We start from the raw sequence: 26,191 nt of genomic DNA on the forward strand, positions 1-26,191 counted from the left end.
CTTTTAGCTTCTATTAAAATATGTCTACTTTTGTCCTCTCATAGGTTAGAGCACAGCATAAATTCCATTTGAACAAGTGGTCTTGTGACAAAAAGAATAAAGTGTTTGAAAGCCATTAACTGTTTACTTGCTTATGTACAAATGAAGGACAAAATAATCTCCTTAGAATGTGTTATTTGTGTACCTTTGTCACAGGGAAGCTCAAAGAGCAGTAACCTATATTTGTACCATTTGGACTATGCCATTTGGTATTTAGATATACTTCCCCTTATAAATTTGTCAACCTTCCTCTTACTCTATCCCACCACTAAATGATATGGGTATTTATACACATATTAGTGTGTATATATTAGATTACATACATTCTAAGATAGACCTTATGAAATTAACAAGATTTCCTCATTTTTGTGCTATAGACAGCAACTTTCATATTGTTTAATTAGCATGTATTAACATATGTATAAATTTCGTGGCTGAAGATCTTACCTCACACATTATTTGGTTGGGATAATTGTACTGGTTGCAACAGGTCTTATGCATAAGATGCAATGCATTTGATATTTTATATCTTTACAAAAGTTACTCATTTGCAACGGAATTATTTTAGACATGACAGAACAAGTTTATAGAGTCAACAGGAAGGGAGCACAAATCCCAGGGGAAAGTGAATGCTAATATAAACTACTATATTGTGAGTAATGATATGCCATATTCTGTATGGGATTACAGAAAAACAAATGGAGCTTTCCAACAAAATTTGCCATGAGCTATAAACTAGTTTCATAGGAAATAATTCCAAATCCTCCAAGGTGGTATCTTACATTGAATTTATGAGGAAGTCTGTTGAGCTCATCTCATTGTCTGTAAAAACAGACAAGCAAGTCTAGAAATGTCTGGAGTGTTTGATTCATCAACTATCGTGCAAATGCTTCCTGAATGATCTTGGGTCAGCGTGGTGAGTTTAAATTTTGATCCCATGTCCACTGCTTATGATAATTGAGCAAGCTAAGTGCATTTGCAAGGCACTATAGCTTGTTCTAAAATTAAGTTTCAGAACAATTAGTTGTATCCTTATGATACTTTACTTTAGGTCGTGAACTACCTGAATGGCTCAGTGAGTTAAATATGTAACTCTTTTTTTTTTTTAAGATTTTATTTATTTATTTGACAGTCAGAAATCACAAGTAGGCAGAGAGGCAGGCAGAGAGAGAGGAGGAAGCAGGCTCCCCGCTGAGCAGAGAGCCCGATGCGGGGCTCGATCCCAGTACCCTGGGATCATGACCTGAGCTAAAGGCAGAGGCTTAACCCACTGAGCCACCCAGGTGCCCCTAAACATGTAACTCTTGATTTCAGCTCAGGTCATGATCTCAGCATCAGGCTCCATGCTAGGCATTTTCTCCCTCTCCTTCGGCCTTCCCCCCCCTCACTTTCACTCTCTTTCTCTCTAAAACAAAACAAAACTGAACAAATTGTGAACACTTGGTATGTCATTTATACCAAAATACTTCAATATTTTAGAAAATAAAAACAGCTATGATATTGATATATCAACTATGATGAAGTAGTATTAATAAAGTAATAGTAAATAGTAGTAAATATTTATTTTATTTATTTGGAAGCTAGTATGTACAAAACCTGGCCATTTGTAGAAAAGAGAAATATGGCACACATAGACAGGTTTTGCTTTCCAGATATTAGGGTGCACTACAGGATGTGTGCCTATAAATGGAGAAAGCTAAGAGGCTCTAGAAATGAGAGATGACACTAACTATGGGATAAGTCCTGATTTAGCTAGATTCAGGCTTTTTGGTAGGAGCCATATTTAAATAACTCAAAGACACTGCAGTAGATGGAAAATAGGCCACAGTCTTTCTTCCTCATATCCACTCTATTTTCAATGAGACATTACACCATCTCTCATCGAGAGATATAATCATTAGGATGGCCTTGGGCTTTGCTTTGGCTAGTAGAATGCTGCAGAAGTGACAATGTGCCAACATTGAACCTTAGACTCAAAAGATTTTGCACTTGCATTCTTTGTCTTGGGACTCTGCCTCTAGCATGAACTAGCATGTCTAAGGATGAGTCGTGTGGATCAGGGCCCCGTGAGCACAGTTGCCCCAACTGAAGCAGAGGTGTGAGAGAATTCAGTGACAAAGACCAAGAAACTCAGACCTGTAAAAGCCCTGCTGAGATCAGAACTACCCAGCTGGGCCCAGCCTACCCACAGAATCATGGTCTAAATGAAAACTGTTTGCTGATGATTTGTTTCTCGGAAGTAGGTAATGGATGCAGCCATAAATGTTAAAGGATGGCCTGTTGGCTGATACCAGTTGATTGTTAACATAAAGTGAATTCCTCCTCAATTACTGAGATTTGAAAAATTGTCCCTGGGTTTTCCTGACGCATACTCATATTACCAATTTCACTCTACAGAACCCAAGTATATTTTAAATGTCATAACCTAAATAACATAGTATCAAGCTGTTGTGCCCGAGGTTTCGCGTCTGAGAGACCAAGGAGCCAAGCACTGATGCAATCACATGAGGGTTTATTTGACAAGCTTAAGCTTGGGCCCAAGTACACCCGACACAGCGGAGTAGGGACTTGGACCCCGAGCCAGATTACAGTCAGAGTTTTTAAAGGCAGAGCAGGGGTGGACTCGGCGGTGGGTGAGGACAAAGGGGGTTATGGATGATGTAAGTATCTAAGGAATTCAGGAAGCGAGGTCTCCAGGACCTTGAGGGGCTAACTGTTGTCTGAGGAAAAGGTTATTCATAACCAATAATAAAAATCTTCTTGTGAGACCCTTTAGATGTATATCAGTGGGTCATATACTTGGGAATGATTCTTGACACCATCTTGGAGGTTTAGAGATAAAGTTTCCTAAAGGAATTGTTAAAGTGGACTTAAAGGATTCTGGTCGGACCTGTTGGGGTCGGGGGGTCAGTCAGGCTAAGATTGTCCTTAGCAAAATCTCAAGGTGAGGGCAGTTAAGTCCCCAGGGGAGAGCCACTCTTTCTGTTTCAAGGGCTTGTCAATAGGTGAGGAATTTTAATGATTTTCTTCTCCCTCTGTTTCCCATATCAGCTAAACTTGAGGTGGGATGGCCTTAATTTTCTCAGCCTCCACAAAGCCAGACTATCTAAAACATTTTGACGTTGTTATCTTAGAAAAACAAAACAAAACAAAACCTCTGTTTACAAAAGGATTTTCTTTGTGATAGCATTAAATCGGGGTAGAATTCCAAGATTACCTTCAGTTGAACTATGGGTATATAATTAGCAATCACAAATACCCACTAAAATTGGTGAAGAGCTATTTTTTAAAAGGCAAATTTGTTTCTTTTTTTACATTTTGACAAAAAGTCTCTGTCACACCTACGTGGACAAGAAATTTCAGGAAGCAAATTGTAATGTAAAAAAAGGAAAAGTTCTATAAACCCATAGACTGAGGCACCTGCTGACTGCAGGCAAAGTTCTAGAATAGAGAGGGATTGTTTTTAAAACAGTTTTGGTAAGTATTGCCTTTTTCCATCTCATTAATATCGAGAGCCTTGTGAATTATAATTAAAGATAAGATCTACAGCCAGCTGGATGATCCTTGGAAGCAAAATCCCTCTCTGTCAAAGAGCCATGTCCTACACACTAGCTGAGGTCTCTAGATGTGGGTAATTTGCAGTGAACATCTACAGTTAGTTTAGGTGAGAAGTACCAAATCTGTGAAGCAGAACCGCGGTTTCTGTAGTGGACATTAATGAAGAATTTCTTGCTGCTCCTGTCCCTCAGGATGCCGAAAATCATTGCAGGTATTACCAATAATGAATGAGTCTGGGAATATGAATCTATATTCCAAATTACAGTGACTTCTCCTCTTAAAGGATGCCGGGTATCAAAATAGAAAGGAAAAGGTTATGGATCAGGAAAATCTTGACATGAATATTTTAGTAGTTCATTAAATTTAGATTTCAAAGCCATTCAGTTTGACTCTGTTAACTGGCATTGGCAGATGATGTTCATCTTTAACTCAACTAGTAACAGAAATAATTTTCTGTCAAAGCTGGAGACACATCATGTGTTAGAGAAGGTGAGAGTGGCCTCTGCAGTCTCCTGCAATATGTACCTTTCACATGGACATCAGCAACTATTTCATGTACCTCAGTAGCTCTTTGCCTCCAGATAATCCACAGGGATCATTAGCATTCTGAACTTGTGTATTTTTTTCCTAGCAATTGTGAGATAATGATGACTTAAACTGTTAGATAAATGACTAAACTCAGCCCTATGGGGCTGCCTTAATTGACAAGATTATATATGAAGTTAAATACTCATTATTTGCATTTATTGGGATAGTCAGTTTCTAAGGAAAATCCCAGTATTTACATAACTTTAGGACCTGAAGTAATATTTTTATTTAATAATACTATTATGGGAAATGGTGTCCTAAATATTTAATTTTTATATATATTATGGAACATACAGCAAGTTATCTTGGCTTGTTCATCTTTTTGGCCAGCATCTTAAATTTATTTATTTATTTATTTTTTTTTTTTTTGCCTTGTATAAGAAGACTTCTTTCCAGGCTGCTTGGTCTTGTCTGCAAAGTCTTCGTCTGATACAGAGGAAACCATTATCCTCCCTGCAACCATACAAGGCATCTTCTTTCCTTGTGCCTCTTAAGTACTTACTTTGACTGTCAGAAGCCTTCCCTAGTGAGTGCTGGGGACTTGTGCTACACTAGCTGATTGCTAGTATAGATTTTACAGAAGATTTAGTAGAATATTTTCTAGAAGCCTTACAGAAGGCTTCTGTACCTTGCTTAAACCTAAACTTGGGATGTGTGGTTGTGTGGTTGTGTGTGTGTGTGTGTGTGTGTGTATGTGTGGTGTGTGTTATGATAAAGGCAGCATTTCATATCAGTGATGATATATTGATCTTTCAAAAAAGGTGCGAATGTTCTCACACTACTAGGTCATTAAGGGGTTAAACTATTTTTAATGCCTGCTGCATATCTTATACCAAGATAAATTATTGAAGAGCTAAATAGTTAGTAAACTCACAATGAGTACCTAAATATAAAATAAGCATTTTTTTTTCCTAATCACAGAATAGTAAAATGACCTTTCCAAATGGTCTTTTTAAACCCACAATGAAATCGATCATGGAAGCCTTGATAGATTTGATTATTTACATACTAATCAGTGTCGAAGTTACAAAAAAGTTAGAGTGAGGGATAAACTTAAGATATGATAATGAGCTGACAGGGTTGAAAATACACAGGCCAAGCAATAGTTCATATTCTTAATTTACAAAGATATAATTATATAATTGATAAATTCAAGAGTGAAAAAAATTGAAAAGCAGTATATTTTAACACAAAACTATTAGCAGTACTAGCAATTGCAGAAAGACAAATATCCGCAATGTTTTTGTGAATCAAATTAAAAAAGAGTTTTGAAAAAGTAGTATTGACACTGTAAACTATTACTTCTTATTGCCTATTGGTAGATGTGTATTTTAATCCTCATTTCCTGGAAAACAGTTTATCAATAAGGATTAAAAAACTTAAAATAATCTTACCTTTTGACCCACTTCTAATAATTTATCTGGAGAATATAATTAGATGTTAGCCCATATAATTTGTTTAAGGATGTTTCTCACATGGCAGTTTGTGAGGGGTTGAGGAGGACTAAACACTTAAATGTTTGAGAGTAAAAGGTAAAATTAAAAAAAAAAAGAAAATTGAATAATAAACTTTCAGAGTAGTTAAGAATGATGGGAAATGGTCATAACATGTGATTATATAAGAAGGTTGTTATAAAAAGCAACATGTACGTTTTGATATCAATTATATCAAAATATCTCTTATTGAGAAAGTATTCAGAACTATACATGACAAATTTTTATAGTGTTTTCACTGGGTGGTAGATTTCAAATGACCTAAATCTTATTTCATATATTCTTAAATTTAAGCCATAGGTATTATCATATTATCCCCATTTAAAAATTTTACATAGTTGATGAATGACTAAGGCAAGATTTGAAAAATAAGATGGTTCTGTTTCCTGAAACTATGCTTCTGCTTGCTACACTAGCAAGAGAAGAACAGTTCAGGACTTCATCTCTGTGGTCTGGTAACCATCATAATTAGCCTTTCAGTTGTCCCCCATTATGCATTGGTCACTTATACACCAGAAGCTGTGGTAAACACTTTGTATGCATTATCTCATAACTTCCCATAGCTCAGTGAGAGTAGTAGTCTCATTTTACTAATGAAGAAAATAAAAGTTAAAGATGTAAAAGTTTCTTGTCTAGTCTCTGAGCTAGACAGGAATACAGTGGGATTATAACGTGTCTCTGATTCCCGAACCCTGTGCCTTTCGGACTGTAGTTTCACTGACTTACAGTGAACTGTAAGATGTATACCTGCATATTAATCACACCTTTGTAAACCCTTAAAACATTGCTCTGAAGTAGGTAGCTCTGCTTTATTTTTTTTTTAATTTATTTATTTATTTTAGAGAGGAAGAGTGAGCAAGCAGGGAGAGGGAGAGAGAATCTTGAAGCAGACTCCCTGCTGAGCATGGGGCCTGATGAGGGGCTCGATCCCATGACCCTGAGCTCATGACCTGAGCCAAAATCAAGAGGCTGCCCAACTGACTGAGCCACCCAGGCACCTCTCTGCTTTTTACTCCCTGTGTGGCTAACTCACAAGATCCTAGGAATCGATTGACCTGTTTGTAATTTACTTTTGCATCAATAACTAACTAAGTAAAAAGGCAAGGAGTTTGTTTCAACTGAATATAACTAACCTTCAGGAAAGTAGCCACAAGGGAGAAGGTGTGTATATTCCTTGGTGGTTACAGAATAATCAGTGGATGAAATATTTTCAAATGCATCTCCCATATAGAATGGGAACTCCCTTTGTCTATCAGAAAAAAAAGAAAGAAAGAAAGAAAGAAAGAAAGAAAGAAAGAAAAAAAAGAAAGACAGACAAATAGCTCAACAGCTATGTCTAGAACAGTGGAACAGAGGGGTAAAAAATCAGGACATGGAGACATTTTACTTATGAGAGTAGATTTAGGTGAAGGATGAATTTGATGAGGTTGATGTCTTTAGTTTCTTTCGAAGCTATATAGGAAAAGATATGCCTACTTAGGAAGTCTTATTTCATAGCCAGTACAAGTAAACAAAAAAGATGCACAGATACTTTCTTTCTCCTGACACTAATGTTTAGGTAATAAGACCTATAGGAGGCTTCCTGAATCATCAGCTTACTGGTTTTCTCCATGAGAACTTAAGAACTCATCTTGGGAGATCTTTTGCCTAAGCCTCCCTGGAATACTTAGCTCTAAAATGAGAGCTGAAATAACTTGTCTGCAGACTTTGTGTATGCATTTATGGGATGTGAAAGTAAACTCAGTAAATTAGTGTGTCAGCATACCGGTTAAATTGTTTAGATAATTGTTCTACTTGACATTTATACATTTGATCAATGATAGGCTCACATCAAACCAGTTCTCTGCTTAGACATGAAGCCTGGCAGAGAAGCCACATCAAAACTAATGTTATTTGAACACATTTAAAGTCAAATTTGCCTCCTTAATATCCCACCTCCAGGCCCTCCAGGTTATGTATGCAGTGGAAGGAACACAGGATTGGGAGTTGGAACATTAATAATAATAAGGCTAATATTAGGAGCACCTGGGTGGCTCAGTGGGTTAAAGCCTCTGCCTTTGGTTCAGGTCCTGATCTCAGGGTCCTGGGATGGAGCCCCGTATAAGGCTGTCTGCTCAGCAGGGAGCCTGCTTCCCCTTCTCTCTCTGTCTGACTCTCTGCCTACTTGTGATCTCTGTCTGTCAAATAAATAAATTTAAAATAATAATAATAATAATAATAATAATAATGCTAATATTAAATAACTACAATGGCTAATCTTTATTAAGGACTATTCAGGGATTTTGTTGATGACCTGTATTGTTTTAGCATCACAACCATTCTAAAAAGGTAGAGTCTGTTTTTATTCCCATCTCATGGGTGTGGAAATGGAGGCTTGGAATGACCAAGTGATTTCCCTGTTCGTATATGGCTGGGAATTGTATAGAGTCCAGCACACTGTAAAGCATTGGCTATGTTATACTGAATGGAGGTATGCACAAGGGCTGTAGAAGCCATGAGATAAGTGCATTAGGTAGTTAGAGAACAGGTTCACATTACTGGGGGAATGAATGATCTTATGCACTAGAGACCATGAATTTTGTGTTTTCCTCAATATTTTATGCTTAAGAAAAAATATAATAAAACTGAGACGCCTGTGCTCAGATCCTTTAAACTATAAAATACTCGTCCCTTCTGTGCCGTTTCTCACCCTTTGTCTTCCCATGTCCTTTTCCTCCGTTCCCACCAACATGCAGACTTCTTAATCTCACCCAATGAGCCCATCAAAATACGAATATTTCAAGCAGCTGTCACTCTTTAAAGAAAAGAAAACATCAACAAAAATAAAGCACTGCTCTATGTATTAAATGATTTCTGATGCTTGTGGACTTCTTTTTAATTGAGTCATTGCTGTTGAATTCCTTATAAGATACAAATGAAGAGCTCAGATAGGGTCTCTGTCATGGACACCTGGGCAATTTGATTAATCCCTTGACGCCACAGGCAGTTTAAACACAGAGATTATAGTAATCTACCCTTTGTTGTTTAAAGGTTTCAAACTATTGTGTGAGGTTAAATTTTCCTATTTTGTGGCTTACCAGAAAATCAATTTTTAAGTACGTTGATTAATCCAAGACCATATCCAGTAGCTGTCAGTCCCAATTACAAGCTGTCCTGTGGAGGCTTTCTTGACAGAAATAAATGTAATCTTCTGTTGCATCTCATCATGTGAATGTTAACCAGAGAGGGATGAAAATGTTCAATTTTATTTATTTGTTTATTTATTTTTAGGTAAAAGTTACTTCTACTGCTTTCAGATTATAATCACTTCACTATATGCAGCCCAGAGCCAGTGTGATGCATATTGCCAAGTTTAATGGATGCAGGAGTTTTCAGAAACCAGGAAGGTTTCTATTGTACCTTTCCACCATGAATAAGAAAATAAGGCAAATTTCCTTGAAAAGCTGCAGGTAAAAAAAAAAAAAAAGAAAGAAAAGGAAATCCTAGTGAACACCGTTCGGCTATCAAAAACATCTACTGGCTCACCAATAAAAACGTTAGTTCTCTTTGCCAGACCACTATTATTCAAACTGAAACATACCTCCCACCTTTTATGTTAATCTCCCAACTCATTCAAATAACATAAGAAGGTGCAATAGATTATTAAAAATTGACAGTAAAATTATCAAAATGTCACTGACATTATATGACTAAATGTCACTTAGGTGAATCATCCATGGAAGCTATTAACCAATGACGCAGGAACCTCTAACCCCACCCTCAAGCCAACCCTCTTAAATCAATTAAAAAAAAAAAAAAAAAGAAAGAAAGAAAGAAAAAACCAATGAGAAGTTCTTATAAAGAGATGAGGGTTTTTTTTTTTTTTTTAATCATTATTCAGACTCAGGCATTTAAAGAGTTGTCTAAAATCCCTCCAGTCAAATGCTTCATGCAGCATTCAGTATGTAACACTCTAGCTAATGGAAAAAAAGCAGGCAGTGGAAGGGAGAACTTTCTGTTGTCATGCTGAAGAGTGCTTTAAAGAAGATTGTCATTTGCAATTCTGTTGTCAGCAATGAAGGATTCCAAATGCAGCTGAACCCAGAATTCTGACCGTGGTATGTTTCAAAGTACATCCATCTAGGAATTCTATATTACTTTTCTGTTTTCTTAAAACTGTGGAGAGAGGCCAATTAAGAATAATTGATATTGGTTTCAGAATTGGGGGTGAGTGTGTCTCTTATTTCAAAATATTAGAAATGCATTTAAAAAAATAAGAAATATATGATCTAAATTGTTACATTGTGAGCATCTGTGTTTATCTTGCATGTAAAACAAATGGCACCTCCCTGAAGTTTTGACTATTTTTAAATGCATTTGATTATTGGTTTCATTGAAATCATTACTCACAAGTTCTACTGTAAAATTAATTCTTGATTCAGGAATATATAAAATACAATTATTTGTAAAAGTATGTATTTTTAAAATGTTCTTAAGAAATTATTTTTATGCAAGATATTTTAGTAAGTAATTTCCGTCAAAATAGAAAATCTGAGAAAAAATCTGAACTTAAAGAAGCATAACTCATAGCTTAACATGTTAAAGTAAACAAGTGACACGCTGTGAGAGTCACTGTATTTAAGCAATGGAACAAAATGTTTCAACCTGCTAGCTTTCCTTTTTCACAGTTTTAAAGGTGGTAAAATTATTATTGTTTCCATTCTACAGGCTTCATTTTAATTTCTTTGTTTAAAAATATTAACTGCTTCTCTTTGGAGATCAGAGGTTCAGTTTCTAAATCTGCATTTATGGTTCCAGCACTTAAAATGGATATGGAAGTAAGTGTCCTTTTCTTAAAGAAAAGTAAGCACTTAAAAGAGTCCTTATATAGTATTTAAAATCAGTGAGCAGGAAAGGTATACTCAAATATATTCTCTTAGTGGAAGTAAATTACTAAGATCATATTTAAAGCCCACATATTTTAAAGATGTTTATTTCTTTGAGAACCCACCCGAAAACCATAATGTATGCTCCATCACAGACTGTTCTACTTAGAAAGTCTTGGCTTTTGGTTTTCTTTAGCTGAACCAGAAAACCTTCGATTTGAGTAAATAAAAATAGGTGGAGAGAATATAATAGAAGATAACCCAAAAAGCAGCACTTCGTGCAATGCCTGTCACATTATAGAAATTCAATCAGTATTTTGCTTCTCGTCCGTCTCTCTTTTTAGTTCCTTAACTTTTTTAAAAGAATATTTACACCTGCTTCATAATTTTGACTCCTTTAGTGGATATTTCTATCTTATCATATGGTATTCAAAGCCACAATTTATCCACTTCTGCAGGTCAGGTAACTCAGGTGTTTGGGATCCAGTCTGAAGTCTTGTCTTCAATGATGAATTTTCTATCTTCTTTGTGACCCCATTGATACTGTGTTGCTCAATGAACCAGCTCTGTTTATAGGACATTCGAAATGTGAAAACCTAATGATTCCCCTTAAATAAGAAAACTAAAATCACCATGGAAAATTTCAACTCAAAGGCAAAGAGTCAGATAAATCATCCAGATCAATGCATTGTTTGAGCCATCTTGATAGAAGTAGGAAGTGCAAATGTTCCATAATTATACCTGAATTTAACTGAATTAATACTCAGCCATCAGTATGAAAGTAGCTGTGTATTTGAAGACTCCTTTCAGGAAAGAGTGTGTGCTGCATAATTATACTTCATATTCATAAGAAATATGCATGCTTTACTCTTAAAAGTAAACTTATAAGCAGGACTATCACTAATTATTAGATTAAAATATATAAAAATTTATTTTGGGGACTTTTTTTCTTCAATAAAATGAGAGACTATATTTAGTGATATGCAAGTGATATACTGTATATCACTGTATCTCACATTCTAAGAAATTTTGGCTGCAGCAACTTCTAAACAAAGGGTTTTTTGTTTTTTTGTTTTTTTGTTTTTTTTATTCTAGCAAGAAACCTTACAGCAGTTGTTCTCAGACTGGGAATAGCAGGATCACTTGTAGCGCTTGTTAAAAAAACAAACAGATGACCAGGCTCTACCCCCAGAGTTTCCAATAACAATAATTCCAGTTGAAGCCTGATAATTTGCATTTCTAACAAGTTCTCAGATGATGTTGATGCTCCCGATGCTAGCACTGCATTTGAGAATGACTGCTTCAAAACTTCTCTTAGCATCTCCAGTGGACTCTACATTTTGGGAGCCTACCATGTGCCAGTGTCTATACTAAGGCTGGATATGCATTCATGCATATTCATGCAAAATCTCTACCCTTGCAAAGTTTGTAGTCTAGTAGGGGAGTCAAGAAATAGGTAAAACAACCCACGTATCTGTTTACAAGTTGTCATTAAAGTGGGTCCTTGGTAGTGGAAAGGGTGCTATTTGGGGCAATCTCTCAGAAGAGATTAAAGACAAGAAATGAAAGATGAGAGGTCAGCTGAGGAGGGAAGTGTGAGAGAAAGGCATTCCAGGCAGAGTGCCCTCGAGGAGGGCCTTGGGGTGGGAAAGAGCTTGGTGTGTTTGAGAAACTGATATGTGGCCTGTGTGGCAGGAACACAGAGACTGAACACCAGGATGGCCGAAATGAGAGGAGAGAGAGAGGTAAGCAAGCGCAATGCTGTAAGGGTTTATGATGGGGAGTTTGGATTTCATTCTCACTTTTAAGGGTTTTAAACAGATTTCAGTTTTCATGAAATCATTCTGTTCCTGAGGGTGGGGGAACGATGGTGGAAAGTGGGGATGATATTACAGCCTTCCAACCGAAAGAGGACTATGCTCTAGCCTGCTATAGTTGTAGTTGGGGTGGATGCATGAGTTTCTAATATCAAAATGTGGAAACCATTAGATATATAACCACAGAGATGACAGTTATTCAAAAAATCACCTTAAGGCTGATTATAATGACATGGAAACATGTCAAGGAAATAAAAAGAAAGCAGCTTTGAAAGCAAAATTATAATTGTGTATGTGTGAGAGACCAATTACAATAGTAAGATTACAGGTGATTTTTATTCCTTTAATTTTTTATGCAATATGAAAAGAGACCCATTAGCATAAAATTCCAAATTAAAATACTTAATGAGAAAGAAAAAGCTGACTTTGAGAAGACAATCATAATTTGAATGATTAATTCAGTCAGGGGTGTGTGTGTGTGTGTGTGTGTGTGTGTACATGCACACATAGAATTTTAGACACGATGCAAAGTACAGTGGTTAAAAAATGAATAAAATCTAGTTCTTGTCTTCAAAAAGTTTGCAGTTTATTGAGAAGAATAGGGAAATAAGAGCAATAGGTCTCAAATGTTTCAGTAAGAATTATCTTTTATGCTGCTTAACAGCCCTTCCAGGTACCAATTGCTCCTACCACAACAAACACCCTAATAAATCTTGAATATACTCTCCTTTTTCCATGCCCTTTGTCTTTGCATATAGAGTTTTCTTCCCCTCTTCCTATTTATTTTTCAGGAAATGAATCACATATTATTTTTAAAGACATTTTTAAAGAGGAGTTTTAGGTTTACAACAGAATTGAGCAGGAGATACAGAGATTTCCTGTATCCCCCTATGCCCCCACATGTACAGCCTCTCCCATTGTCAATGTTACTCACCAAAATGTGCATTTTTTTTACCAAGGATGAACCTATATTGACACATCATGATCATTAGGTCCATAGTTTATCTTACAGTTCACTCTTGGTGGTGTACATTCTATGGATGTGGACAAATATTTAATGGCCATATAGCCATCATTATAATATCATACAGAGAATTCTCACTGCCCTAAAAATCCTTTTTCCTCTGCCTGTTGTTCATCTTTCCACACTTCCGAGCCTTTCCCCCAACCTCTACAGCAACCACTGATCTTTTTATTCGTGTTTTTATTGTTTGCATAGTTTTGTCTCTTCCACAATGTCATATAGTGGGATTATGGGAGAGCAATTTCTGGATCACACAATAAGAGTATGTTTAGTTTTGTATGGAACCCCGAAATTGCCTTCCAAAGTGGCTGTACTTCCAAAGTGAGTGAGAGCTCCTGTTGCTCCACATCCTTGCCAGCATTTGCTGTTTTCAATGTTTTGGATTTTGGCCATTCTAATAAGATGTATAGTGGTAACTCATTGTCGTTTAAATTTTCATTTCTGTGATGACATATGATGTGGAACATCTTTTCATATGTGTCGTCGTTTTGCATCTTCCTTGGTGAAGTGTCTGCTAAGGGATCACATAATTTTTTTTTTAATTTTTTTTATTGTTGAATTTTAAGAGTTCTTTGTTTATTTTGGATAAGTCCTTTATCAGCTGTGTCACTTGAGAATACTTTTTCCCAGTCTGTGGCCTGTCTTTTTCTTCTCTTGATATATCGTATTTCCCAGAGCAGAAATTTAATGAAGTTCTGCTTATGAATTACTTCTTTCATGGATCGTGTCCTTAGTATTATATCTAAAAAGGTATCACCATATTCAGGGTCATCTGAGGTTTCTCCTGTGTTACCTTCTAGGAGTGTTATGGTTTTATGTGCTACTTTTAGGTCTATAATAAATTTTGAATTATTTTTTGGTGAAGCGTGTAAGTCTATGTCTGGCTTCTTTTTCTATTTTTTTTTTCTTGCATTTGGGTGTTTAGTTGTTCCAGCAACATTTGTTGAAGAGAACATATCCCCTCTGAATGAAGATGTGTTCTCTTTGTCTGGATAGTCCCTTTATCTTTGCTTTCATGGCACTTGTACTCACCCCTCTTTTAGCACAAATCACACCAAATTGTAATTATTTGTTCCTGCTATTTGTCTACCTGACTAAATTACTCTCTCTTGAAGGATGAGGATCATGGATTATTTTTCTTTGTAATTACATTACACCTTGCACAGAGCCTGACTCATAACAGGAACTCACGATAAACTTGTCAAATGAGTGAACGTGAAAGAGAATATTAGAACCGTAGGTGGAATAAAGTTATTAGTGGCTTTCAAGAGTTAAGATAAAGCTTATGGAGAAAAGGAAATCAAGCTTGTTTTCAGATAAAAATTTTTGAGTAATTTTACTTCTAGGAATGTGTATTAATAAAATACTTAGAGACATTAACAGAGTTACAAGAACAAGATCTTTATTACATCATTATGAATCATAGCAAAGGATAATTTAGCAAAACAAGCCAAAATATCCTTCAGTCAGATGTAAATAAATAATAATCCAACCATAAAACTGAAAATAGTGTTCAGCTATTTAACACTGTTCGGCTGTTTCCAAGTGCAGTTCGATTAAGCCAGCCTGAACCACTCATCCTCAAGTGGGCCGATAGCACAACAATAAATAAAACATCGAAATACAAAATTGAGGTATTTTCCACCCTTGGTTCTGGGATTCCCTGACCCAGCAGATCTAGTCCACACAAACTATTGAGACAACAAAGCCATGGACACTCTTCCCTGAAGAGCTAGGAAAATTTCAGGGAACCCCAATATCCTCTACCCTTAATCTCATCTGTATTCTTTGCACTAAAGCAAGATGAAAATAACCCATTTTTTACCTGGAACTCACCTGGAACAGACTTTGTTTTTGGCCTAACTCAAATGAAATTAGATAAAATTTCATTTATTGAAATAAAGATGTCCAGTGGACTTCTCCTATTGTTTACCGAAACATCACTTCCTTTGTGGTTCAGGTGGAACAGACCCTCTTTCCTTACCCTAAGATTGTCAATCAGAATTCTCCATCCTCTTGATTGCAACCAAAGGCATGTATAAAGACAAAATCCTCAAGCCGAATTCCTCTCCAGGATGTTCTGCAAGAACTGTAAAGAATGATATTCCCTCCCCAACTATAGAAAGGAAGTCATTTTTAAAGGGAAGGGATGAGAAAAGCAAAAAAAACAAACAAAAGACAAAAACAAGAGGCAGAGATAAGGAAAATATGCAATGATAGAAAGAGTGAAAATTTTGACAACTGCATTTGAATCTCCTGAACTAGATGTTTTTGAAGCAACTAGCTCTACTCCTGGACTTTTTAGGGGGAGAGAGCTGAATAATTTTTCCCCTGTGGGCAGAAAAAGCCTTTTGTGGCTAGAGGCAGTTATAGTTGTCTGATTTGTGCTGGATTTCTGTCATTTGGAACCGAAAAAGTCCTGATTGATAGAGATATTTATGATATCCTGTTGAGTAAGAACAGATTTTATAACAATATGTATAAAATTCCGTGTGCATCCCTGTGTTATATATTACATTGCATATATCATATAAATACATGTGCACGCACACGTGCTGTTATATCTGTATTTGTGGGGAGAAAGAGGAAAGAATGGGAAATGGAACTCTGAGCTTGTACTGGCAATTATCCTTCAGCTGTTACCTCTAGCAATACTCGCTCTCTCCATTTTGTACTGATCATACATATTATTGGAAAAACAAAGGCAGAGTCAGGGGGATAAAAAGAGAGTTGGAAAGAACAATTGTTAAGAGCAGAGAGGAGATTGAAACCATTGGAAGAGCAGCATGAGCCGAAGTTTGGAGTCTGGACTAGATCATGTGTGTGCAGCAGCCAAGGCAAGAGACACACCTGGCTACGTAGCACATTGTGTGGGGCCATGGAAAGACTGTGCATGTGGGGACAATATGGGTTCATGTAACATGTCTTATTCAGGAGCACGCAGTGCCTCACACCCTTGAACTCAAACCTTTGTGACATCCTGCTGTCTCACACTGCCCTTGCACACACACTGCTGGATTGCAGTCGGTCGACGGAGCAGCTGCTGGGTGGACTCAGACATCGTTAAAGCAAATTGGGGCTACATTCCTACTTAATGAACTTTTCGGATTATGGAATAGACCCCTGTTTGATTCTGAAGGGCGAATATGGCATTTGAGGATCTTTTGTTGATGATATCAGGATGTTGGTCTTTCATATGCCTGAGAGGAGTAGTTGGTAAAAAATAAGAATTAAAATAACAACAGAAATTATAGAAGCAATTGACAAATAATATGCACCAAAGAGTACATAGAACTTTCCATAATAAACATCTGTGAAATAGATAACAATTCTTAGCACATTTTATAGTTACATGCCTTTCTGTATAAGAAGAGTTAAGAACTTGGCTCTTGGACTTAGGACACATGAGTTTGGATCTTGGTGTTGCCTCTTAAAAGCTGCATTGGAAAAAGTGTTAAATTCACTGTTCCTCAGATTTCCTCTATCTGAGGTAAAATGGGGGAATGGAGGCAGTTAGTATACCTACCTCTTAGGGTATTTGTGAGAAATGAATGAATATTCATTTAAAAATTTAGAATTGTGTTGGCACATAGTAATTGCTCAATTTCTTAATAAGAAAAAATGATTCATGTTATTATGGATAGGGAAATTAAAGATTTGAGAGATTAAATAACTGGTCCAAGGACACACAGTCATAATGTGTGGCAAGACTGGCCTTATCCCTTTGGTGGTCTGATTCCAGGCTGAGAATGAGAGGGAGATTGGGATTAGGAAAAGAAAGGAGGAAGCAAGTTTTTAGAACTTTTAGGCCTATAAGAGAAAAAGAGAAAAGAAAAGGAAAAAAAAAATGATCTTGGAGAAGAGATTTGTCTGAAGAAGTGTGTTGTGCTGTGAAGCATCTCATTTTTCTCTACACTACAGGTGATGAGTTATGCTTCATTTACTAATGCTCTCCATGGATGGGATTTTGTGAGGAGGGGTGGGGAGGGAAGTAAAGAGGGCGAGGGAAGCTCATAAATGCTATACATTGTATGTATATAACCTAAGAAAAGATCTAACCTGTTGAATATCGGAATGCTAGTTTCTCCCTGTGCCACCAAACACATGGTTATAAGCTTTTGAAGGGGCTTGATAATGTCTAGGTTGGGCCCTGTCAATAAGATTTATCTTCAAGTATTTGATGGAAATGGAAGATAAAGAACAAAATAAGACACCTGAGAAAATGGAGGATGTGAAATTGAGAAGGCAAAGAAGGGGAAGAAGTCCTATAAAGAAAACAGGAATCTGTTGTTGCTCTGAGAAATTTAGAAAAGGCAAACACAACCTAAGAAATATATTTAAAAGATTAAAATACATATATAAAAGATTAAACAGTGTTCAGTTCTCTCCTCCTGCTAAGTGTCTCTTGGATCATGGGAGCTTCTGGGGATTATATGCTCGTCACTTGGGATTGATTTTGTAGAATATTTACAAATCTGATCTTTTATCTTTCATTTTCTCACTAAGAAGGAAGTTGAATACAGCTGTTTTATAGATGTGTCTGGAAAAACATCCTACTCAGAAATTATCTGACTTCAGATGTTTTCATAGCTGTGTGTAAGGAAAATTCATGTATACCTTTAATTGGGTTCCATGTGTATGGTATATTGTCTAAAATTTATTTAATGTTGCCTTTTTAAATTAAAAATGTGCGCATCAGTAAGTCTAATACTCTTTAGGAAGTTTTTAATTTAAAAAAAAAAAAAAGGAGTGGGAGATTAAATGGTTAGCAGAGAATGCTTTTAGGATTCCTAAATTGAAGTCTCTGGACTAGCCATTATTTGTAACTGCATTTATGCTTTTCCTTTATGGGCCTCTGCCTTGGAAAGCAGTATTTTCAAAAGCTTCAAATGCAAAACAAACAAACAAACAAAAACAAACTTCAAATGCTTGACAGAACATTTCAAATGTCAAGCATTTCAAAATGTTTACGTGTTAATACATGTGAGTTCTCGTTTTCGTCCTTCTTAGGTAAGCAGTTCTTCCTCTGGTAACGAGGAGAAACACAGGAGACTGCCTCCAAGGAATTTCTTATCCTGACATGATTCTTAGAGTTTTGCAGATACAACTGGCATTTTTGACATTGGACTAAAGTGTTTTTTATTAATGGATTTAAGGCAGCCATCTGTAAAAAGAAAGAGATCCTGGGGCAGGGCAGAGGTTAGAGAAACTACTACTCTTCGGGAACCTGGCCCTTGGAATCTGTCATCTTTGACAGGGTCTTAAAGTGGTACTGGGTCAAAACAGGCAGACAAGAGGGGAGGCTTTAAGTGGAAAAAGTTGCCTGGACTGACATTTGTTGAACACTGTTATTAAGAATCACCTCTAATGCTAGAAAGCAGAAAGCAGATTATTTAACCCGTTTAAACTAGTGTGCTGTGAGCAGCTCTGCCCCCCAGCTGGGAGATGTCCTGGCTTCATGTGGACTGAGTTCCCAGAGATAAAAGTCATGTTTTACTCTGCCTTCCCTCATATGTAAATAACTTATCCCTGTGCATCTCCTCCTTATCATAAAGGAATTATGGAAATAGTAGGATAGAGACACCACCCACTTGGGGATTTTTACAAGGCTGAGTAGTTATGATTTTAAGGGTCATACATAGATTTTGAAATGAATTATTCCATGTATTTGCTAACTCTCCTGTCTGATTTATCTGGCTTGTATACACTCGCTTTAGGGCAGATACTAGACTAAGCACCACATAAACAGTTGTAAGCAACAAAGTCCTGTTCTGTGTCTTTATACATTAAGATAAATAAACAATGGTGGTAAAGGGGCTCAAAAAAAAAAAAAAAAGCATCTGCTGATCCCCATATTGGTCTATTTAAGATACTAGTGTGCTAGTTCTCAAAATTCCTGAAGATTTCAGAATCGGCTTCTGTGAGCAGGTGCTGAAAAAAGAAAGATCTCAATGTAAAGATGGGTAATTCAGAGAGTAGAAACGGAATCACAGGGCTTCATTACCAGGAGTCCCTGAGAAGCCCCAGACAATAAGGACACATAACTGTCCTGTTCTTCCTTCACCTTTTCTGTTGGCTATGGAAACCAGAAGAAATTTCTACTTTTTGATGTAGTTCATCTGTATCCGCTCCACACCTGGGTGGAAAACAGGTGAATCTTAACCTACCCTTCACATGTAGCTCCCACCTCCATTTCTACTTCCTCCTCCTACCAAATGGCACTTGGACATAGAGCAGCCCTGCTTTAAAATTTATAATTTTATGAAGTTTTCTTAAAAAGAAGCAAAAATATAAAAATTCAAAGCCAAAGTATTTAACTACCTATACATTATCTATTAAGTGGTGAGTTACACAAAGGATATTTAATTTTTTCCTAAGTACAGCTTAATATCTTTTTAAATTATTGTTTGTAAATTCTAAAGCCAAACAATGTCACCTTTCAATCAGTCATTAAAAGAACAGGGGCCCCTCTGTTTGCTATTTCTTTTCCCAGTCTGGATGAACAAGTATATGTTGATTTTGGGCCGTGGCATAGGAGTAGCTTGGACATCTAGAATTAAAATGGTGTTTGATAAAATTGGGTTCTACTTGAGGCATTAGAATGAGGCTAAGCTTTGGTGGCTTGTTAACGAGGTAGGGAACTGGGGTGTGCAGACCTCCCAACTCTATCTCCCCTCTTCTTTGTTGCTTCTAGTGTGAATGTTCATAGATGCTTTTGCCCAAGTAGTTATGACACCATATGATCTAGATTTTTCCTCTTCATTTATATAGTTTAATTAGTTTCTTTTTAACTTTTTTCTTTCTGCATGCATAAGAGTCACTTTATTTGTAATATGGTACCTGATTAGGAGAACCCATCTGTTCAGTAAGGCTACCTTTCTTTAGCCCCAGCTGGCATGATAACTTCCTGAATTGAACTTCTACAGCAACACTTGGTTATATCTTTGTAAAAGTGTAATTAAAAATGCTTATCATTTTGCCAGATAGCTACTTGGTCATTTAATCCCTGCCACTTGTTTTATGGAACTACTTGTTTTCACGCAGATGCATTCCTCATCCTGGTGCCTGTTCGGAGTTTGATCATTTAGTAATTACAGTAGTCAGTTCACTGCGTTAACTGCCCACTAAACACTCTCCCGTAAACCCACTCACTGATCCACATAGTTGGACTGCGGGGTGTGTCTATCTTGTTCACTGTTTCTCACACATGCCTAAAATAGTAACCAGGACGGAACACTAAATTGTACTTGTCAGAGAGCACATAATTCTATAGTGTAGGGAATATTTGTCTCCTCCTTTATGAATGAGGAAATCAGTGAACACTAAAGTTAGTAAAATCCGGGGCGCTTGGGTGGCTCAGTGGGTTAAAGCCCCTGCCTTCAGCTCGGATCATGATCCCAGGGTCCTGGGATCGAGCCCCATATCGGCCTCTTTGCTCCACAGGGAATGTGCTTCTTCTTCTCTCTCTCTGCCTGCCTCTCTGCCTATTTGTTATCTCTGTCTGTCAAATGGATAAATAAAATCTTAAAATAAATAAATAAATAAAATAAAATAAAATAAAATTTAAAAAGTTAGTAAAATCCAAGTCCACCTAGCTAGTTAAGAGGCAGAGTCAGAATTCAAATCCAGATCTGTCCGCCTCCATGTGATGGAAAGAAATAGCTAAGGTAAAGAAAAGGGCACAATTTGCATCACATTATAGGTGATTAATAAACTTCTTTTGTTCAAAGTGGAATATATAGGGCATGATTTTAATATGCATTTCATTCTTCTGATTGCTCTTCACCTCTGTATCCAGTCACTTGAACAAGTGTCTGGGATTGAGTTGGAACTCAAAAGAGATTTGTTGAATGATAGATGCCTTTTTTTTTCTATAGAATGTGACTAAGTACAGTAGATATGTGTGGGTGCGCATGTGTGTGCACTTTTTAGGTTCATGAAAGTTGCACCTCTTGAGTTTAAGTAATCTAACTTTCATGGCATGTCATTTGTCTTCATCCTTGTTTATTGACATATTTGTTTAATGTCTATATAGGAACATGCTGGAAAAGGACTGCTGTGGGTAGTTCCAGGGGCATTATTGGATAAAAGATAAGCTCTGATGTAATGGCTTTCCACATCCTTCAAAGAATTACAATCCTGCATTTAGCTTCTAAACAGAGGTGTGTTATAAAAGATTTGCATCAGTAAATCAGCAGAATACTGTCAATTTTTCTGCCTTCCAAAATGTCTTGACCATTCTTACCTTATGTTCTTATTTCTGTTTTTTAAGTGATGAGCTATCTATTACTTTTTGTCAGTTTTAGAACACTGCAGCCATTGACTAGAGATGAAGCTCTTGCGTGGTGGGAAGGACACAAGTTAACCCAGTTCTGGACTTGAGATCAGTTTTTTAAATCAGATTTTAAAATTTATGGATGTCTGTCCTGGCCTCTTGTCTTCCTACTCCATGCTCTTAGCCCTCAGGGACTAGAAATCCCTGGCTGAATGTCAGATGCAAAAGGCACTACCCCTTAGCCTCCTCAAGGCATTTCCTTCTTCCCCCTCCACCACCAAAACTCCAACCACAGTGTCTCAAATCTTGCTCTTTCCAATGAAAATTATAAACCCAGATTACGTCTGATTTAAGCAAAGCATTAGCAGCTTGTTATAACCACGTGTTTGCCAAAGCACGGTTTTCAAAATAATTTTTTTTTAAAAGATTTTATTTATTTATTTGTCATAGAGAGAGAAGCGAGAGTGAGCACAGGCAGACAGAGTGGCAGGCAGAGGCAGAGGGAGAAGCAGGCTCCCTGCCAAAGCAAGGAGCCCGATGTGGGACTCGATCCCAGGACGCTGGGATCATGACCTGAGCCGAAGGCAGTGGCTTAACCAACTGAGCCACCCAGGCATCCCTCAAAATAATTTTTAAACTGGACCACAATGACCTAAACATTTTTAAGATAGGACTTTATTTTAATGTGTGTTGAGAAAAAAAAAAATAACCAGCACATTAAGCTTATTATTTTTTAGGTTAATATTATTTTGGCAAAGGCTTTTTTTTTTTTTTTTTTAATGAAAGAGTACAAGCTAAAGAAAACATTTTATTTAAATAAGTGGTCTATGACTATGGCCAAAATAGAGATGTATGATTAAAGGTTGATAAACAATGCCATATTGTATCTTGTCTAATCACTTCTCAGATGACAATCATTCATCGAGAACCTAGGCAGTCTGGTATTCTTGCTAGTTCTTGTACACACTTTAGCCACCATCTTCACTGTTTCCAGAGAATAAATAGGCCTTTTTATTACCATTTCATAAATACAGATGCTGCATCCTTAATTAAGTTTTTGGGCATAGCGACATGAGATAAGAAGCAGAACTGAGTCTTCATCTCTGGTGCTCCAACTATAAATCATGCTGTCTTCATAGAATTAAAGAAATACGAATGTCTTCACTGACCTCAGTTTCAAACACAGGCCATTATTGTGCGTTAGTTTTTCCTAGTCTCTGAAAAGGAAAGATTAGTAGGGGAAAAGGAAATGTTGTATACCCTCCCTAATGTCCATTTTTAAAATAAATTCAAATGACTGCCCTGTTAATTTAACTATGGGGTTTCCAACATGCTTAGAGGCTTTGCTTTAAGAGATTCAACTTTTTTTCTGACAAGGCCGGCTAAGGGAGATTAGCGGACAAAGGCACCTAACCCAGTTCTTTGCCTGGTGTCCAGAGAGCTCTAAGGGGGCCCACACATGAGCCCAGGGCATCTGTGAACTCTCTGAAATTATTATATGCATGGTTGTACAAATATATAAGTATGTGTATTTTTCTTGGGATACTGCCTATTACCAAAGAAGGATTAAAAAACCATTGGTTTTATCTTGACCTGTCCTTCTAGAGCGTAAGAAGCTAACCTACCAACACTGGAGAAGCCTGTACAAGTACAAACAGCCAGGACCATAATTTTAAATGAAACTCATGGGGACCATAGAATTCGTCTTTCTGTCTCTTTAAATATCCAGCAAGAGTAGCTCTGGAGCTGGAAAGAACTAAGCTCATGGCAAAATAGGCATTAATATTCTGTGATATATTTTTAATGCCAACTTTCCAAAGTTTCCAACATGACCTGATTTATTTTTGCTCAATAGATTTGTAGCCAACGTGAAAAGGTCATCTACTTTATGATGTTAGCAAAATCAGTTGTTTGATAATCTGTTTTCTGCTTGCTTGGTCTCAAGAGATTCTTGTCTTATTGATAGAGCTTTTAAGGAGAAGGAAAGAGGAACAGTGGACTGCTGGGTCATGAGAAATAACTTTCTGCAAGTGTAAGGAACACAAGTCTCATCTCTTCTGAAGGAGCCAATACACTTCTCATCAGATCAAATCCACCTTGGTGTGAAGGTTATGGGAGATTTTATCCAACGCCTTCTTAGTAAATGTAATTCAATTAACACTGAATAATAGGATAGTTTGCTTTGGAGCATTATATGAGTTTTCCTAATTTCCACGTATGGTCAAGGACACCAATGATGATACTAACCATTTTTTCAGTGCCAAAAAAATCTGATACCCTGATCAGTAGGTCTGCCATTTCAAGTTAAATATTCAAGTGAAACAGGAGGCTTTGACCAGGATAACGTTCTGGGCCACTACCGTGGTTCAGAGATATTTTTTACCCTGTTCTATATTTTGACTTGACATTTTTATTTCGCATTTCAAAACTGCAAGTAAATTCAACCTGCCCAGTTAAAATTGGGCTTTTCTGTATTGAGCTTCCCATTCCTTTTAGGTATCTGTTAAACCTTTCATCTATTATGAATCCAGAGCCAAAAGGAGAGAATATCTTAATATTTTAGGTACATTTACTCTGACATGTCCTAAAAATATCTTGGAAAAACTAGGCTGATTGGTTTATTCACCTGTGTACCCCTGGCAACCATACACAGGAAAGTGCTAATACAAAAGCCTGCATTTGCAGGATCTGCAAATGTCCTTGAGGGTAGAAGTGACCTATGTGCTCAGGTATGCAGCTTACCTCGCCATTTCTGATTTCTACTCTGTTCTGAATTGACCTAGCAACTCCTCACTATCTTGTGAATTCTTTGATAATTTTTAAGGCTCTGCTTTGCATAATGTTTGTTTGTTTTCATAGGAAGGATTAATCCCAATAACTAGAAGTAGTTCAGCATTTTTAAAAAATATTTCCGCTGGGTTTGTGAGATTACCAATCTTTTAAATCACTTTCCTAAACTCATGTTGGAAATCATCAAGTTACCCTTCATTATGAACACCCTTTTTTTGTTTTGTTTTAAGAGCTCTGGGGCTCCTGGCTGGCTCAGTCAGAAGAGTATGACACTCTTGATCTTGGGGTTGTGAGTTCAAGCACCATATTGGGTGTAGAGATTACTAAAAAAAATTAATAATTTTTTTAAAAAATTTAAAATAAAGAGCTGTGTAAGGGAGAATATAGAATTCAGGATAGCAAGAAATGTGTTGATGTTACTGTTTTTTTTTCAAACTCTCTACAAAGTTAATTTCCTCAAACTCTTTTATTATAAAATGGTATTTGATTTTATTTTGCATTTAAATTTGATCTTTTAGTCTAAAAATCTTCATTCTCACGCTTTCAGTAAATTCTTAAGTGGTTTTGCATTTGTTTTTTTAATTTCCAAATGATCACTGCCAGAAGTACAGAATAACTTCAGGCTGGATTTAAACAGAGTTTATGTGTTAAGTTGTTGTAGGTGGCTGACAGGAGACTTGACAGTGCTCGCATCTCTTCAGCATATGAACTCTGAGGTGATCATCTGTTCCTAATGATGCCCCTGAGACCTGTTATATAACAAAAATTAAACCAACTACATTCTGAAGTTCTTAATTGGCTTTATTAATCTGTTTAGGAATCAGGTAGCATCCCCTCTAGCAAGTAGAGGACAGCTTCAGAGGACTACAGAAAAGAAAGGTTTTTAAAGGTAGAGAAAGAATAGAACAGAAGGAAATCATTAGCAAAGAATCCATTGTTTTAGGCAAGGTCACCTTCCTAAGGGGAATGAAAGGGGTCTATTAGTAAATTACCTAGTACTGACCAGGAAATTCCCATGTTGCCTAGTAAAGGGTTAATTCTTGGGGAGGAGGGATGTGTGTGCAATGCTGGGTTAAACAGCAGTTAAGTTAGGTAATAAGTCTTTGTTTACTGACTTGGGACCTTAACCTAAGTGATGCCATCTTGGGCCTGTGGTTTTCTTTTTAACAGACCTCATGGAATTCCTTCTGAATGATTCCTTCTGAATGATCAAATACATTCAGTTTAATATCTCTGATAAGCTTATTTTACCATATTTCATTTAAAAAAATGATAATGTAGGCACAAGTATAGTTGACTGAAGGGGGTGTGCGGTTTAGCTACCATGATTAAAATTGAAGTTTTATTGTTTAAAGGTCTTTGATTATAATAACTATAGTGTGTGTCATTTTAAGTGTCATAGAGTGTTTCATACATTTAATTCTTGAAATAGGCATGCAAGATTGTCATTGTTCCCATTAGACAGGTGAGGAAACTGAGGGTCAAGTTATAAGTAAGATTTTAACTGCTAAACAAATATATAATCCCAAGCTGTTGATTACAAGGGTCAACAGCAATGCTGATCTTTTGAATTATTATCATTAGGAATATTTCACGCGTATTGAAAACTGTATTATTAGACCATATTTAGCTATAACAAGCTATATTGAACACTGAACTTTACTGGATCTGAATTATTTGCCGGAACTGTTTCCAAGTAATTATTACAGACAAAATTGAAGACTTCCACGTAATACTTCCTG

The 26,191-nt window shown here is 36.6% G+C and overlaps 1 protein-coding gene across 5 annotated transcripts in view; it reads left to right on the forward strand.

The window, feature by feature from the left end:
• LOC116881433 (anoctamin-3) overlaps window positions 1-26,191 on the forward strand; it is a 284,096-nt gene that overhangs the window by 121,028 nt on the left and 136,877 nt on the right. Inside the window, exons 1-2 of one of the 5 annotated variants that reach the window (XM_032881231.1) lie at window positions 9,519-9,775; window positions 12,239-12,288. The exons of 3 other annotated variants lie outside the window; for them this stretch is intronic. In XM_032881231.1, coding sequence (XP_032737122.1) covers window positions 12,262-12,288 — 27 coding nt within the window. In that variant the 5' untranslated portion in view covers window positions 9,519-9,775; window positions 12,239-12,261. Of the gene's footprint in view, window positions 1-9,518; window positions 9,776-12,238; window positions 12,289-26,191 lie in introns of those variants that run through there. One more of the 5 variants, XM_032881232.1, reaches the window with a different exon arrangement.

Source organism: Lontra canadensis, unplaced genomic scaffold (genome assembly GCF_010015895.1).
Source record: "Lontra canadensis isolate GAN:19392208 unplaced genomic scaffold, GSC_riverotter_1.0 scaffold74, whole genome shotgun sequence".
NCBI classification, from domain to species: domain Eukaryota; kingdom Metazoa; phylum Chordata; class Mammalia; order Carnivora; family Mustelidae; genus Lontra; species Lontra canadensis.